The 16,073-nt window shown below is 40.9% G+C and overlaps 1 protein-coding gene across 2 annotated transcripts in view; it reads right to left on the bottom strand.

The window, feature by feature from the left end:
* fras1 (Fraser extracellular matrix complex subunit 1) overlaps positions 1 to 16,073 on the bottom strand; it is a 236,646-nt gene that overhangs the window by 75,120 nt on the left and 145,453 nt on the right. For both annotated transcript variants that reach the window (XM_037099466.1, XM_037099467.1), the window contains exons 20-26: positions 15,109 to 15,264; positions 13,688 to 13,834; positions 12,374 to 12,520; positions 9,661 to 9,801; positions 8,993 to 9,133; positions 8,493 to 8,633; positions 5,588 to 5,888 (exon numbers count right to left, since the gene is read on the bottom strand). In XM_037099466.1, the coding sequence (XP_036955361.1) occupies positions 5,588 to 5,888; positions 8,493 to 8,633; positions 8,993 to 9,133; positions 9,661 to 9,801; positions 12,374 to 12,520; positions 13,688 to 13,834; positions 15,109 to 15,264 (1,174 nt within the window). The remainder of the gene's footprint in view (positions 1 to 5,587; positions 5,889 to 8,492; positions 8,634 to 8,992; positions 9,134 to 9,660; positions 9,802 to 12,373; positions 12,521 to 13,687; positions 13,835 to 15,108; positions 15,265 to 16,073) is intronic.

Genomic DNA, 16,073 nt, shown 5'->3' with positions numbered 1-16,073 from the left:
GACAAAGTTAAGAAAGGAAAATAGAGAGGATTTTTTTAATCACTAGAAAGCATATCTTTTAAAAAAGGCGTTCAGCAGAGCAAATAGCTCTGCCAAGGCCAAACAGCCACTTTTTGTACTCTCTCATAGATACCTTACACCTCAATACACCTGATTTTTTTCATCAAAGTCCATAATTATTCAAATTATAAGGAAAGAAAAGCGATACCTCGCAATATTAAAAAAAAAAAGTGAGAAAACACTTCTGAATCAGTCCCGTTATCCGGATCCCCACCAAAAGTTAATGAGGTCTACTCTGGACCGAGACTCATCCTCCAAATCTGTTTGATAGTTCCCCGTGTAGTCCTGCTGACCAACCACCATCAAACGGACATGGGTTCCTTGGGGGAGGTAATTATAGAGGTGAAAGCTTGTTCCTTCTCTATTTCCTTGGCTCATTTTAAAAATGACAGGACCCAGAAACAGCCTTTAGTTAGCCCTGGAGGCTTATGGAAAAATGAGTCCTGTGAGGCTAACCCAGTGTGCAGTCATTAGACCTAATCACCTGAGTGCTATGTACGGGAACAGAGGACAGTGACCTCACACACGTGCACGTTCTCACGACAGTGCACCTGCTCAGAGACATTACTCATCACAAAAATCTCTCCTCGCCGAGCTGCCACAGCATCATCAAAGACAAGGCTTATTACCCACAACTCCCTGGGGCTCAGGCAGGGACACGGCCAACTGTGGTCGAAGACCAAATGACTGAACAGGTTGTTGGTTTTACTGACAATGGAAAGGGAATGGTGGCCACAAGCTGAAACATATGATGTGTTTTATGAAGCTCCCACAGTAGCTTTTTTTTTTTTTTAAATCTTAGAAATAGCTCATATTTATTTGGATAAATAGAGACATGTTTTTTTTTTTAAAAAAAAGGGAGTCTGCCAGTGCTCCTCCAAATGTTTCTTGTTGCTCCTCTTGCTAAATCGTTATGGAGAATTTTAAAATCACCCCTCTCAGAGCTAAAATAAAGATTTTTAACTATGACGACGATGATCTTTCCCCGAATCTTCATTCGATGGTCAGTTATCTCATCTTTAAAAACCTTTACATACTGTAGATGTGAAGTGCAGATGAATAGATCAATGTCTTATGGCTTTTTCTGAACAGCAGAATGTGTGGAATCCTAGAAATAAATCCCTCTCAAACATCACTATGACCCACTAGGAGTGTGCGCTGGTGTCCGTACCTGCAGAGACCCTACACTCTTCCTGTATTTTTACACTTTCTTAATATTTTTGCTGTGTTCCAGACGTTTCTGGGCCTCAACCCTCGAGCAGTTGTGTGTAGTCCCAAGTTGATAACAGCACGAGGTCAGGACTCTGTAAAAACACAGCCAGCAGGTTCCTTCGCTGTTCCGTCTGTGTGTCTGTTTGACCGAGGGCAAGGCTGAGCTACACACACGCAGGGCAGAGAGCATCCACAACAGGGAGGATGACTGATTCAACTGAATTTTACAAAACCTCGAAAGTTTTATTTGTACTTTAGAACAGGGCTTCCCAACCACCGGGCCGTGGACAGGTATAGGTGCTTGCGTTGTCCCATACTGGGCCACAGAAAGCCGAGTCGAAACTAACACCATTTATGTATGGCAGTGTGTTTTGTTATTAACTTCCTGGAAATGGCAACCCTTACATATCACAAGGAAATAATTTTAATTTAACATTAAAAATGCAAGTAATTTACATAAAGGTGTAATACACCAAAATTTTACTGTCTATGTCCATTACCCCCTCCACCCCCCGTCCCCCACCGCCAGAGAGGCTGTAGCTCATGACTAGTCCCTGCTGTCGAAAAGGTTGGGATTTAGAACATAACAGCTGTGATACAATCCCAAAATAGCATTTTTATTTGCACTGCTTTGTTCTCGCTAACACCACTCTCTCTCTTCATTCACTCTGTAGTTTGCTCGACCTTCACTGCACTCTCACCCTCTTGCTCTCTCTGTTGCAATTTTGAGGTGGGAGGGAGAAGAAAACTTTGAATGGTATGTTTACTAACAGCAACCAACAGGTCTTGCAAAGTATACATTTAGACTAATGGTATTTGTTGTAATTATTAAACTATTTCATCTCGTTTTGTATGGAATTTTGGATCTATGTATTTTTTTCATTTGTTTTAGAAGGAAAGCAACTCAAAATTGTATTTAGATACACTTGAGTAAATGTACTTGATTACATTCTGGCTGCCCCAACACTCAAACAATGCAGGTTCTCTGAAAAACTTTGCACAGCTGTTGTTCTTTAAAAATTCATCCCTCGCATAACACGTTCTTACAGCCCCTTTCAACAATGATAAAACTCTTTTTGAATTACAATTTCTGGCAAGGAAAGTGAGATTTGCCACAGCTCTACAGCATTTGTTATGGTTAGAATAATCGTGGCCCATTAAAGATGTATTGGACAGCTTATGAAAGTAACATAAGGGACATATTTCTTGGGGGAAAAATGCCACAGTACTTCTAAATCTCGTTTTATGCACTGGTTATAAATGTGACTAGTATATTTGTTAGAATCACTAAAGATGAAAGATGGATTTTTTTCAGTGCAGCCTTTGGCCAAAAGTGAAACGACATTCGCGCTTGCGTGTGTGTGTATGAGTACTTCTTGATGACTTCTCAGACTATGCCACTTGAGACATGACATTCAGTTTGTGTCCTGACACTTGACATGTTCTACTGAGGCAGTAATGAATGAAAACACCTTCTTCTGAAAAATGTAATTACTTTGGCTGATCTTGAAAAGCCCATGACATTTCACAGTGAATTTCTTTGCTGTATCTTTTGTCCACAGTTACATTCATCATGTTATATACAATATGTCTAACCTGTTATATGCCGGTATACTGGAGAATTTTGTTTTGCTCTGTGACATTTGGATGCGTTGTGTTTATCCCTGTTGGACACATTGACTCTAAAGGGAATCAGACCTGAGAGCATTTGTCTGTGGCTCCCTGTATGTGCAGCCATCATCCGCCACTCCAAATAATTTGAAAAATATGGCTGTAATACGCAGATTAATCCTATTTGGTGTTTTATGTTTTATTGTCTCCATTTATCTAATGGCTCAAAACTGGGCAGGGGACCATAGTTAGCTGATTCACTGGCATGATGCCATTTCTAGGAGAGACCGGCTGAGTCTGGTTTGACTAATGTGTTAAATACCTCGATTCTGATTGGCTGAAGGGACATTGGGCTCAAACCCAAAATGCCACAGACTTGTGAGGATGCTGGCTCCACGCTGAGCTCTTAAAGGCTGCACTTATTCTATAAATATGAGCGGCCTCTTTGATCCCTGGCACCAGAGATTCACACCGGTCATGCTGTCAAACACATATGCAAATTTGGCCACATTACCAAACAAAATGTAAAGGTAATGCATCTCAAATCCATCCGTAGGCTAATGGAAATGAACTTTCTAACCAGGAGGCTGCATCAATCAAACAGACGATGATGGGTAGCTTGGATGATAACCAGAGCAGGACAAAATGAAATGTCAGGATAGCTGTGGATGTAGAGGAGGGGGACAAGGTGTTTAATGGCAGCTTTTAAAAAGCTGTGTATCAAAACAGACATGACATCTGTCAAAACTCTGGCAACCATAGGGGAATTTCCATTTTCATTGTAGCGAAGTCCTTGCACTGCTTCACTATTATATTTTTCTGTAAACACGTGAAGAAACACAACAGTGCCTTCCATACAGGGACTGAGGGCTCCCTGAATGGTTTGACCGGTAGAAAATTAGTCATTTGCTGCACCCGTCAGCGTCACCTCCCACCTACTGTGAGCGTTACACCCCTTTCCATACATCACGGCCTATCGGAGCATTCCGCCAGAATCGGAACCATATATGAGACTGCCGTCACAGGTTAATTTCTGGTTTTCACTGTTACAAGACACTCCATTCTACAGTGTATGTTACATCATTAAATTAACAAATGACAGTTCAGTTTGACTTTTTTCTTTCCGCCCAACTTTCTTTCGCACTTTCAATTCTTTTCTCACGTCTCTCCCCCATGCTGTCTTTCAGGTGATTTTCTCTATTCTCTATTCAGCACGGAATGCTGTCTTGCTCTGACAAACTGGTATTTTCCTTCAGAGCGTGGAGGTTATTTCCTCCCTTATTGCTTTCCTCTCACGCTCACATTCAAGCTTATATGCCCACTACAGAGGGGGGAGGCCGGAGCACCTGGAGAAAACCCACACGGGTACGAAAACATGCAAAGGTTCGGCTGGTTCAAACCCAAAATCTTCTTGCTGTGAGAAGTCAACTCGCTACAGCATCTTGGATTATAATTAGAATCTCATACAAGCAACCTTTGTGTTTACCACTCTTCTGTACATTGCAGCTGATATAACAGAAAAAAAACAGATCAACAGCTGCTGCCAACTGAGGGCAGCAGGTATCTGTTACATTTCTAACTGGAGTGATGTTGCACATTGTCACGCCACTATTATGCACAGCAGAGCCACCCGATAACGTCTGTCCAACAAACACAAGGTTGTTGCAAAATAACCAGAGGGCCCCCTGATCATGTGCACATTGAACATCTCAATTTAAATGATAATTCCAGAGCTTCTCCTGCAGCGTAAATCAACAGAAAACAGTTCATGCTGTTCAATGAAAATTAAAACTTCATCTCAGTGCTGACAGTCTGCCAGCCATTCCTTTGCCACTGTCACCAATCAAAACACCTAGAAGAGCCAGAGGGGAGGCTGCATGTGTCATCTTCTTTTAAAATCTGGCCTGAAGCACCGCATTTTTGATTACAACACAGGTAGGCGAGTGGCTGCGATGAGCAACATGTGCAATACTGTTCAAGTTAAAATCCCAGAAACAAAATACTGTTCATCTGTGTTTATTGTAAATCCTGGATCATGTTTATATCGCTACGTGAAGATTTAGCAGGTTATTTTTACATGTCAAACAGTCAAATCTATACTGTACTTTAAGAAAATAATCTAAGAAATGGAAACAAAAGGAAATTAGTTAGTTAGTTAGTAACCTCTTACTGCTGAAAGTTATTCTACAGATCACTGTGATGACGAATTAAACTGTTTAATTTCACACATGGAAAACATCATGACCATCAGACTGTCAACATTTCTGACAACAACGTGCTTCCCCCCCCGAGGAAAACGCTCCACCTCCACAGCTGTCCTCTTTAAGCTACATCAAAGATATCTTGCGGCTGCCCTTTTTCAAGCTATATCTCATGCTCCCATGGGTGGAGAAATCCGTCTTTCTGCCACTTGTATTATGGATTTTTGACACTGTTGAATGTCACAGTAAAATGGAAACTATGAAAGGAAGCCTTCACCCTTTGATTCTGAGAAATGGACACCAATGAATGACATTTACTACTGAGGTTTTAGAATGCTACTTCAAATTTCATTACAGCCGCTGGAAATATGTGGATGATTCACTGGGCTGACCAGTGATTTAACACCACATATGGACATATGGACTCACCAGCAGCTCATTTTCAAGTGTTTGTGGATGAATTGTTTCTTCTGCAAACATCAACCTGCATCAGACCCACTAACCTGGCTTTGTCTTTTTGATGTCTGAACCGGACTCGGCCAGATCTCAGCTCCGCCCAGGTAAAGGTGTCGTCCCTGGTCAGTTCTCTGCCTAACTTTCCTCTGTCTCCCCTCTCGCCTCCTTCCTCCCCTCTGAAGAGGACCAGCCGTCCGTTACTCGGGCCCTGAACAAGTTGGAAGATCAGCGTCTCAGACGGACTGTCAGGGTCCTTCACCTGTAGCAGGGTGGGGGGCAACGGGGCAAAACCACCAAGGGGAACCAGCAAGGAACCGTTGACCTGGAGGGCAGGTGGGTGGGTGTTCACTAAGAGGAGAAGGGAGGACAGAAAAAAATTGAAAAACGGAAATGGACAAAGGGAATATTTTTCTCAATCTCAGAGGTAAATCCCGCACAAAATAATGCAGTGATTCCTGTGGTGTGAACGATTTCGTACACATAGTTGTGTAGAGCAAATATATGCTATGTAGTATAATCAGAATGACCATTATGACTTAATCACAAAGGAAAAGCTGCAAGGAAGAGACATACTGACTGTCGGTTTCAGGTTAAATCAAGTAAATTACACTTAAACGTTAACTAGTAGATGGGGTTAGGATGTCCAAATACACTGATTACAGAGGATGTGATTAAAATAAACAACTGAGATGTGTTAAGAGAAGAAACATTCACTGACAAACAAACAGAAAATCGCATCATTAGGCTAACAAGACTCATGACTAATCTGTAATAATAATTTAGTGAAAAGTGAGAGGAAAAAACAAGCCATTACATAACTCATCACACGGTGGAAAAACAAACAGCTTCTAATGACTCTAATTAATACATTTTAATGCATTTTAAAGCCTTACATTTATCTAATTAAAATTACTGCTGGGTCAGAGTGTGTAAGTAGGTGTAGGGATTACAGGAGGTTATGAACTGAAAACAGAAATAGTGTGTGTGTGTGTGTGTGTGTGTGTGTGTGTGTGTGTGTGTGTGTGTGTGTGTGTGTGTGTGTGTGTGTGTGTGTGTGAAAGAGAGAGAGAGAGCGAGAGAGAGGGAGAGATGGCTGGTGAAATACGAGCAAGACACCTCGTTCTTGGCGTGGCATTTTCGAAGTAGGCTCTAATTGGAACTGACTTTTGTTCAGGAACTTTTTAAAGATCAGCTCTTTTGAGGGGCCATGTTGTAATCTCATTATATCTCCTCTAATGATGCCAATGGGCACTCTAAAATATCAAACTTTCGCCCATGTAATTAAACTCACAAATGAGAATAAGCCTTTCATTTAAAGCGCCAGTTTCTGAACTTTTTGTCTTGGCTGGCAAAAACTTAAAGTATAACAAGTGCTCTCTCTCTCTTTCTCTCTCTCTCTCTCTCTCTCTCTCTCTCTCTCTCTCTCTCTAGTCTCTTTCCCTAGTCTATTTCCCTTGATTAACTTTAGGATTAGTTTAAGCCCGGAGGCTCCAAAATGTTCATTATTTCACCAAAATAAAGCATTTATCACTCACAAAAGGCTACGTGATAATAATATAATATATTTCTCTATTAGCTTTGCCACATTTCATAAATCATTTCAGTGGCCCGCAGGCCTCTCTGCCTGTAGGTTGACAGCCACTGTTTGAGCATAAAAGCCCCAAAAATGAAAGTACCAGACTCCTCTAATGACCCGACCCTGCAGACAATGCTTTTTTCAGTGTTCAGGAGGACCAATTAGTATGGGACGAGTAGTACAGTTGTTCAGTCAGGCAGTTATGAATGGTAATTTGTTCTTCCAACAACTGAAAAGATGGCAGAACCCGCCTTTAACCAGGCTTATCAAAAGAGGAGTCACAGAGCGGATATACACTTTCACTACTGTCACTATGATGGACTTCAATAATTGCATTTTTGTCATTTAATTATTTAAGGCTCTGAGTCTGCTTTTAAAACAAATTTACTATATTTGTCTTTCTCTAACGTAACACAAAGAACAGTCACTATCTGACATCCATGCAGCATTTGGACTGTTTGAAGAGAAATTTGTCCTTCACGCTAAATTCTTCACCATATAAGCTTCTTCATCCTAGTTAGAAAACAAAGATTGGATATTTGTACTCAGCACAAAAACTGGTTCCACTGCTGGCACGATGTGGATCTCAGCATAAGCTGACCTTTTCCAACATTAGCTGCAAATTTACAACAACTGTATATGTTAACTGGACAGTACTATACGAGCCATAGCTTTGGATGGACATTAACATTTATCAGCTTGGCTCAATCACACAGCATCAGGGATTTTTCTGTTGGCTTCACTGCCCCATGCCATGGTTAACAAGCCTGTCGCCCGGCAACCAACCACGTGGCTCAGCCATGTGGATTTGTTTTTATGTGACGTCTTGAGGTCGTTTGCATTATTTATGAGTTTTTCTTTGATTTCATTTGCATATAATTAAAATGCCACAAAATGTGACATTTCGACTACAGTCAGATCATATTCAAGAGCATTCATATGGTGAACACAAACATTTATTTGATGTTGCACGGTAAAAGCATTTCTCACCCAGGTTATGTTAGGCTTTAACAAAACTTCTTTTAAATATAAAATGTCCGCTGTATATGACTAATGCAGAGCTGTCACATTCTTTCAGAATAAAGTGCTCGAAGCCAACTAATTAGAGCAGTGATCCAATGTTGAGTGTTAAATATATTTATATAGATATCATAATAATAAATGTGATTTTCACCTGAGGCTTTTCTACAGGGTTATACCTGGAGGTGGGAATGTGTTCTGGAACTCGAGCAGAAGTGCGAGTTCCTTAAGTGAGAGCAGATTTGATTCAAAGAAACAGCTCATACTGTAACTTTCTCAATTGGGGTCATTTACGGGACCTATTTTAACCATTTTTCACTTGTTAAACATAAAACCGACAGACGTCATATCATTACCGTGGCAGATCCTGGTCTTCTGGTCAGCGTAGTATCCGTGTCCACAGTCGGGTGTGCAGTATCCTTCCATTAGGTAGGTTTGGTCACGACAAGCTGTGCAGCGTCCGACCCCGTCACACAGCACACAGTCGGATGAGCAAGCTGAAGAACATACAGACGTAATGTTTGGAAAACTCTGACCACCATATGATTCGTTGCTTTTCTCTGTGCTTTTATCTGGCTGTTATCCTGCAAAATCACACAGAGCATTTTTTTTATACTCTCATTCTCACGTTCTCGAACATTTTAAATCCTTTACAGGTTTGAGACGATGTTTCTATAACCTCCATTTTCTCAAAAGACACTTTAAGGCTTCTTTTCTTCCTTCCTTTTTGATTTCCCAATTCAAACTCATATACCGAGCTTGCACAGATACTCTCTTTTGAGATCATGTCTTGGACTCATCAAACAGCTAAAAGCATGAGGGCTTTGACTGCGTTCAGCACCGTCTAGACTCTTACGTTGGCAGACTTGGGAGGAGGCGTCCAGGAAGTAGTTTCTGCCGCATTCTAGCACACACTGTCCCTGCAGGGTGGCGTAGGGGGGCTGGCATTGCTGGCACTGTCCGGGACCCCGACACTCAGCACAGTGATCATCACAGCCTGGCAAAGAGACACAATGACAACACCAAAATGACATTAAAGTGACGTGGAGCACCCAATGCTCATTTACTCCATTCCTTGTGTTATGCAGATTGTGTTTCTCTGGAATTTAATGATTAAGATTTGGCACTGAGCAGAATATAGTGTGTGTGTTCAATATATTACATTGTATCATAATGATTTTATTGGCATTATGGTCGTAAAGAGATTTACAGGCCTTTAAAGAGGATTTTAACAAGAAGAATTTGACCTGAGCTTTAAGAAGACATTTAAGATGCACAGTCAAAGTTTATACTTGTAAAGTGGTCTCACAAGGAACCTTTAGGTTCCCCTGATGTTGATAAACTGTTTAATCAAAAAAAAAATAGATGAAAAAGTCTCTAAAAAGTAAATAATAGAAAAAGAAGCAGAACAACCAGCAGCTACTGTTACTGTAGCTGCACATATTTGTCTTATTTTTATTTACTTATTCATCTACTTTCTTTTGTGGGATGTGGGTCAGCTTTTCTGCTTTTCAGTGGACTCACTGAGGCATTTGTCTCCATCCTGATAGGAGCCAGGGGAGCAACCCTGGGTGCACACTCCATCTTGCAGCACGTATCCCTCCATGCACAGCAGGCAGTCTGTCCGCAAAGGGCCTTTGCAGGCGTTACAGCTCCAGTCGCACTCTGGAAACAGGATGGAGGGCAGCAGCAGCGTCGGAGGAGGAGGAGGAGGAGGACAAGGAGGAGGTGTGAGTGTGCATGTCGTGTGTGTGTTGGGACATTGGGATTAGAAGTAAGGGGATTTTGAAGGCAAGAGCAAAAGGTGAGAGCAGAACAGAAGAGAGGGCGGGAGAGAGAGAGAGAAAAAGAGATTAATAAACTCGTTTTCAGCTGGGGATTTATTTTAAACCTATTTGCGTTTTTTTGGTTTTTTTTCCTTCTGCACATCTGTTGTGTCTGCGCTCTGCTCCATTAATATTAACAAGAAAATGTAACTCAATTAGGACAAATAAAAATATCTGTGTTTGTGTGAGCTTTTGGGTTTGTATTAAAAGTTAAGGAGGGTGCAAATTTAACAAAGAGTCTCAGCATTCACAGCAATTTCAAACCAGGGGGTGATTATACAATATTATACAGTTCTAATGAAAAATATATAACTATAACAAGGGCATGTTAAAGAAGCTAAATCTACATTAGTGGTCATATGGGACTGTAATGCTCATTGTTAAGAAAATCAGACAGTAAAATGGATAAAAGTCCAGGTATTTCTATTATCCCTAGAAGGCAAGGTGAAGTAAATTAATCACTTTAATTAATAAAGTGGCCAGGGAATGTCTTTAATTTATAAATAGGGGTTTAAGATGCTCTCAGAACTGTGAGGTAAAATCACCAGGTAATATACCATCATTCACTCTGGAGGGAACATGAATGTACAAACCAAATAACAAACAGTTCAACAGTTGTCAAGAAAATTCACTGAAGAGAAAGAGCTGTCAACCTGCTGGAGGCGTTATAAAGGAAAATGATGCAATCTGCCGAGTCACAAGGATACACTGTCTGGTGAATGTAAATGGAAAAAAAATGCCAATTCATCCATTGTTGAGATTGCTGGAGTGTCGGACTGACTGATGAACCAGCTGATGCATATTGGTATCCATATGGCCACGGCACTGTGCCTGCTAACAGTCAGCATCTTTGATTTTTATTTTGTCTACTAATTATTGGACCGTTTGGAGACTTAAACACAAAAACAACTTTACAATATCTTTAACAGTGCTGTGCACTGAGAGGCAAAACAGATAAGTCTCACCCAGTGCACTCAGAGCGTTAGTTGCTCCCGTCTGGCTGTCAAATCAGGGTTCTCAGCCAAAACATATATAGGACATCTTTTATTCCCCAATGAACACATTTGGACTACTACTATGTTGTGTGTTTTTTAATGGTAGTTTTTGTACCTTTATGTGTTTTTGTTGTACATTAGGAGAAGCCAAAATATATATTTTTTTACGGTGTGAACAACAAAGTTTGTCTAATCTAATCTAATTCAATTTACTGTAAATTCAACATCATATTTACCTACTCAGGCATCAAAAATAAGCATCCTCAATTTTTTAATGGTCAAATCTGTAAATTACAAAGTGAGTAGAACAATGTGGAGGGATCCACAGGGTCTTTCTGCAGATCCTAAAGGAGCCAAGAGGTAATTTAGTTTTTCCTCAGTGGAAAAAGATCACTGATAAACCAAAACAAATGTAGGTTGTGGGTAGAAGTGCTGATGGGGTTAGCAGAGATTCTCTCAGGGAACTTTGAAAGCAAACTGAAAGCTGTCAGAGGTTCCTCAAAGCCCCTTCAGAGGGCAGCTAGCAGTTTCTGACGCTCTGGGTTTATTCAAGGTTCAGTGTATTATCCAGGTGGCAGCTACTGCTAGCTTGGGGGATAAACACACTGGAACACTGGATGGTTAAAACCACCTGTCAAGGTGGGGGGCACTGCTCGGCAACTCACAGGAAATCGAACCGTATCTAGCCGCCGGCGGTTAGCTTAGCTGCTAATCTCTTGACGGACATGGGAAGCGGTGGTGGCACCATGGGGGGGCGGTTGCTTTGGGCCGCTGATACATGGACAAACTGAACCAAATCACTGATAAAATGAAGTCAGCGATGTGAGGTTTGTGGGAAGTCGGCTTTACATGAAATGGCTTTCTGTAGAGAAAAGTGCTAAGACAGCGTGACACCACAGTTGGATTGTTCACATTGTGGAGCTACAGGCCCTCGGGCCATTATTCTTTGAGATAAACACAAAGGAGCGCAGATGAAAAAAATATTTTCACACATCTTATTTTTGAGTTGAGTCTGATTCAGTCTGGCAGGATGTGGTCTGTGCTGGTTAGTGGGTAATTAAATATATGAACAGATTTATCGCATGCGGAATAAAAACAGGGACGAGTTATTCAGTCTGGACACGGCTCCTCTGAGGCTCATCCATCATTCTCTGCACACTGGAGGACGTAACGCTGAATTAAAACGCGCACACGATGTTTAGGATTTGCATTTCTGGTCCCACAGTTTATGACTTGATCAATGGAGCCCATAAACTCTGTGTAGCACGCTGAACTACATGCAATAAGGATGTAGAGTAATTTATGAATATCATAAAGAGCGCACTACACATCCTCATTATTAATCCAGTGTTTCCCCTCAGCCCCCTGGTACCACTGCAGTGTGTGTGCTGAGTTGTCATGGTGATGGCAGTGTACCTCTGCAGGCCCGGGTCGTAGTGTTGAGGTAGTACTGATGGGCGCAGCTGTCATACTGGCATTCCCCAAACAGCAGCACCTTGGCCGGGTCGCGGCAGGACGTACAAACCCCGGCCATGTCGCACGTCAGGCACTGGCTGTCACAAGCTGCCGAAAGCAAAAAAGGGTGATGCGAAGGTCTGGTTAGATGTGGTCAGATAGGAAAAGATCAGCGACAGAATGTAATTACACCAGCCATCATGCAACACTGGCTGACTGAGGCTTTGTCGGACCCAGGCATGCTCTAAATGAATAAACAACCTAACCTAAATAACCTCTTTGACAATTCGACTACATGGTTTAATCGTGTTTCATATTTGTTGCAGTTTTCAGGATTTTTTTTTAATTACAAGATTGATTATTATATCTGACAAGAATGTGATGAATTTTTTGCTTGTTTACCTGCTAACAGAAACAGAGTGTCTCAAATAATCCACACATTCAGAGGAAATACGGTTGAAGGTCAGGTGAGGGACAAAAGCAAAAATCTTTGAAAGGATTTCTGAATTAGTCCTGTAATGGTATTCACAAACATTTGCACATTTTTCTCACCCCCTAATGGCACTCACTTAGCTGAAAAAAAAACTCAGGCCAATATACCCGCTGATTGTTAACTCTTACTGAGTACGGCATAATGCAGATGGTGGAACATTAACCACATAGAAATTTTAATCAGAAGAGAAACATATTCACTAACTGATTTTTATGCAGAAACAAACTGAATAAACAAACTGGTTTGTTTTCACAACTGAAAAGACTGAATAGACAAACAACACAGATTCATACTGTTATACTTTGTTAGTATGTGGTGGACCCTGCCACCTTTCTAGCTTCAAACTGTGTTCTGGACCTTATTTTCCTCTGAGAACAGCTTGTTTATTCAGTGATGGAGAAAGGAAATATTACTGAATTTGTACTATTACCTCATTACTATTGTAAATATTAGGACTGCTGTTTTTTAATTCTTTTCAAACACTACAGAGTGTCCCTATAATTGGATTAATAAAGGTGAACGGGATGTGACAAGCACGTATGTTAAAAAATAAAAATTACAATCAAACTGAATACATCTCAGAAAAACAAAATTACTAATTATAACTAACTAATTACTGCAAACCCAGTATATACTATTCAGTGTTTCATCTATTTTGTCCACTCTAACCCTTAACCCACTATACCATTTGATGTCATGGGAAATCTCTAGAGGTGTTACCAGAATACACATAGTCACATCTCTGCTGCTTTTAATATTTCAAACAATATCTATCTACGTACCCTGGCAGGTCCTGTGACCGTTGTCGTAGTAACCAGGGGGACATTTAGGAGCACAAAGGCCCGAGGGCAGCAAAACGCTGTGGGTGGGGCAGGAGGTACAGGAGAGAGGCCCCGTCCCGGTGCAGGCGTCACATGATGGATGGCATCCTGGGAAAAAAAAACACACAACATAAATCATTAACATAAAATGAAATTCAAAGAGACATATTGTGGAAAAAAATGGGTCACAGACATAGCATACAGTTGAGGGAATTCACCAAAGAAACATGATAAATTAGAATAATGCTGTGTTTACATAATACAACAATACCAACACCAACACTGACTGCTGAGAATATGTGAATGAGGGAAACAGAGGATGGTAGAATAAGGCAGCATCGTTGGGAAGTATAACAGAACTAACCAATAAAGAACCAGAAAGTACGACGTATGGAAATCAATATATTAAATATGCAGCATATCCAGCCGACCGTGACAAATTTGAGACTCTCAAAAATGTTTGATCACGAGGCTGCTCAAAAATCAACTCCTTCATAAAATGAAATCATGCAAAGTCCTGATTAAAGCCACATTCTTGAGTTAGAAAATACATATTCATAAGTCTCACTAATCGCTATCAAGGGCCTAATCATTCTGAGATTACGCCGCTCATCACACTCACTGCACCCCGCCACAACACACTGCTTACATCCAGCCCGCATTGTTATGCAGCGCTGAATATAAGCAGGGTGTGATTATTATCATGAAGAGGATGATGAGCATAATGCTGATAAGGGGAATGATGAAGATGAGGATAATGGTGATAATGACAATGACTACGATGATCTTTTGTGGTGTATAATCCTCAATAATTCGCAATCTTATTCTAGCGTGGAGCCTTTTTGTTCCGTCACTTCTTGTGCAGAATAACTGTAACTGTTTGAACAAGAAAAAAAACATCAGACACCCTAACTCCTCCAAATCCTAAAATATCTGCCAAGTCATTGTTTTGATTCTCGACGCGGTTCACAGTTGAGCTTCAAAACACCGACGGTGAGCTGGGAGGAGATTTGAGGATTTGGTGCACCGCTGGGACTATTATGTACCTCTATAGCCTGTGACCACATGCACTGAAATTGATTCCACTGCGAAATAAATACAAAAAACCTCTGACAATATCCCTCTCGCAAAATAAAGACTTATTTATAAATCGGAATGGTTTTGAGTCCAAGATTTCTTCTGTTTGTTGTAGTCGTGTCAGCGGAGGATAGAGGGTCAAGTGAAAAAAAAAAAACTCCCATCAGGTCAAAAAAATGATCTCTGACTGATGAATAAAACATAAGAGCTTAGATGGGATTTTTCCTGACAGGTTTTGCATTCTGGACAGCTGCTGGCTGACCTTCTTATGTACTGTATATGGGCAGGATAGGAAAGGTCCTTACTGATGCAGGCTCCGTGCCAGCCGTAGTGGCCCTGGGGACAGTGAGAAACGCAGTGATCGCCCAGCAGCCAGGTCCTCGGAGCTTTACACCACAGACAAACGCTGCCGATGCCCGTCTGGAGGTCTGCCGTGCAGCGCTGACAGTCCGAGCTGCACTCTGTAGGAAGGACGCACACAGGGAGGAGTACATTATCAGACTGCACACAGATAAACATCGAGAGAGCAACAAAGACACAATCGGTAACATGCAACTACTGCTGCTGTACTTTGCTTGCTTAAGATGCCTGACTTTCTTTGTTAAGTTTGTGTGTTTATACTATATCAATAAAAAGACCAATTTAAAGGGACACTATATAGTTTTGGAGAGGATATTCAAACTCAGAATTTTATTCTTTACAACATGAATGAGGTGATGACACAAACTCTGAAATATTTGTCTTTTACATGACTGAATTAACAAACTCTTCTCAGAGGAAAATAAGGTCCCTAGAACACTGTTTGAAGCTAGAAAGGAGGCAGGGTCGGCCACATATAAACAAATTATAACAGTATGAAATTGCGCTGCTCTTTAAGGTCAGTTTGTTTGTTTGATAAAGCAAAAGCAAGCATTACCACATCAAGGCTTACATTCAAAGACATGCTTTGCAAATAAATGATGTACATGGTCTAAATCCAAAAAACAGAAGAGGCCAATCATTTGTTTCCTCAGTCAAAGTCCTGATCTTCTTTGTTCTTTTAATTGGATATGAATTGTTAAAAGTGACGGCACAGAGAGCGGATGAATTGCTTGTGGTTGTAATATTCAAATAACTTTTGATGTGGATACAAAGCCTGAAGGAGTCCTTCTTGATACAAAAGCAACAAGTGGAGACAAGAATGATTCCTAAAGAAACGGTGACACAGAAGAGTTTAATGAGGATGTCTCATCTGGCAATACTGGAACTGGGTGATAAAATGCACTAATTA

This window comes from Acanthopagrus latus, chromosome 5 (genome assembly GCF_904848185.1).
Source record: "Acanthopagrus latus isolate v.2019 chromosome 5, fAcaLat1.1, whole genome shotgun sequence".
NCBI lineage: Eukaryota > Metazoa > Chordata > Actinopteri > Spariformes > Sparidae > Acanthopagrus > Acanthopagrus latus.
Note: the sequence above shows the minus strand (reverse complement) of the source record. Positions and strands in the feature narration are given on the sequence as shown.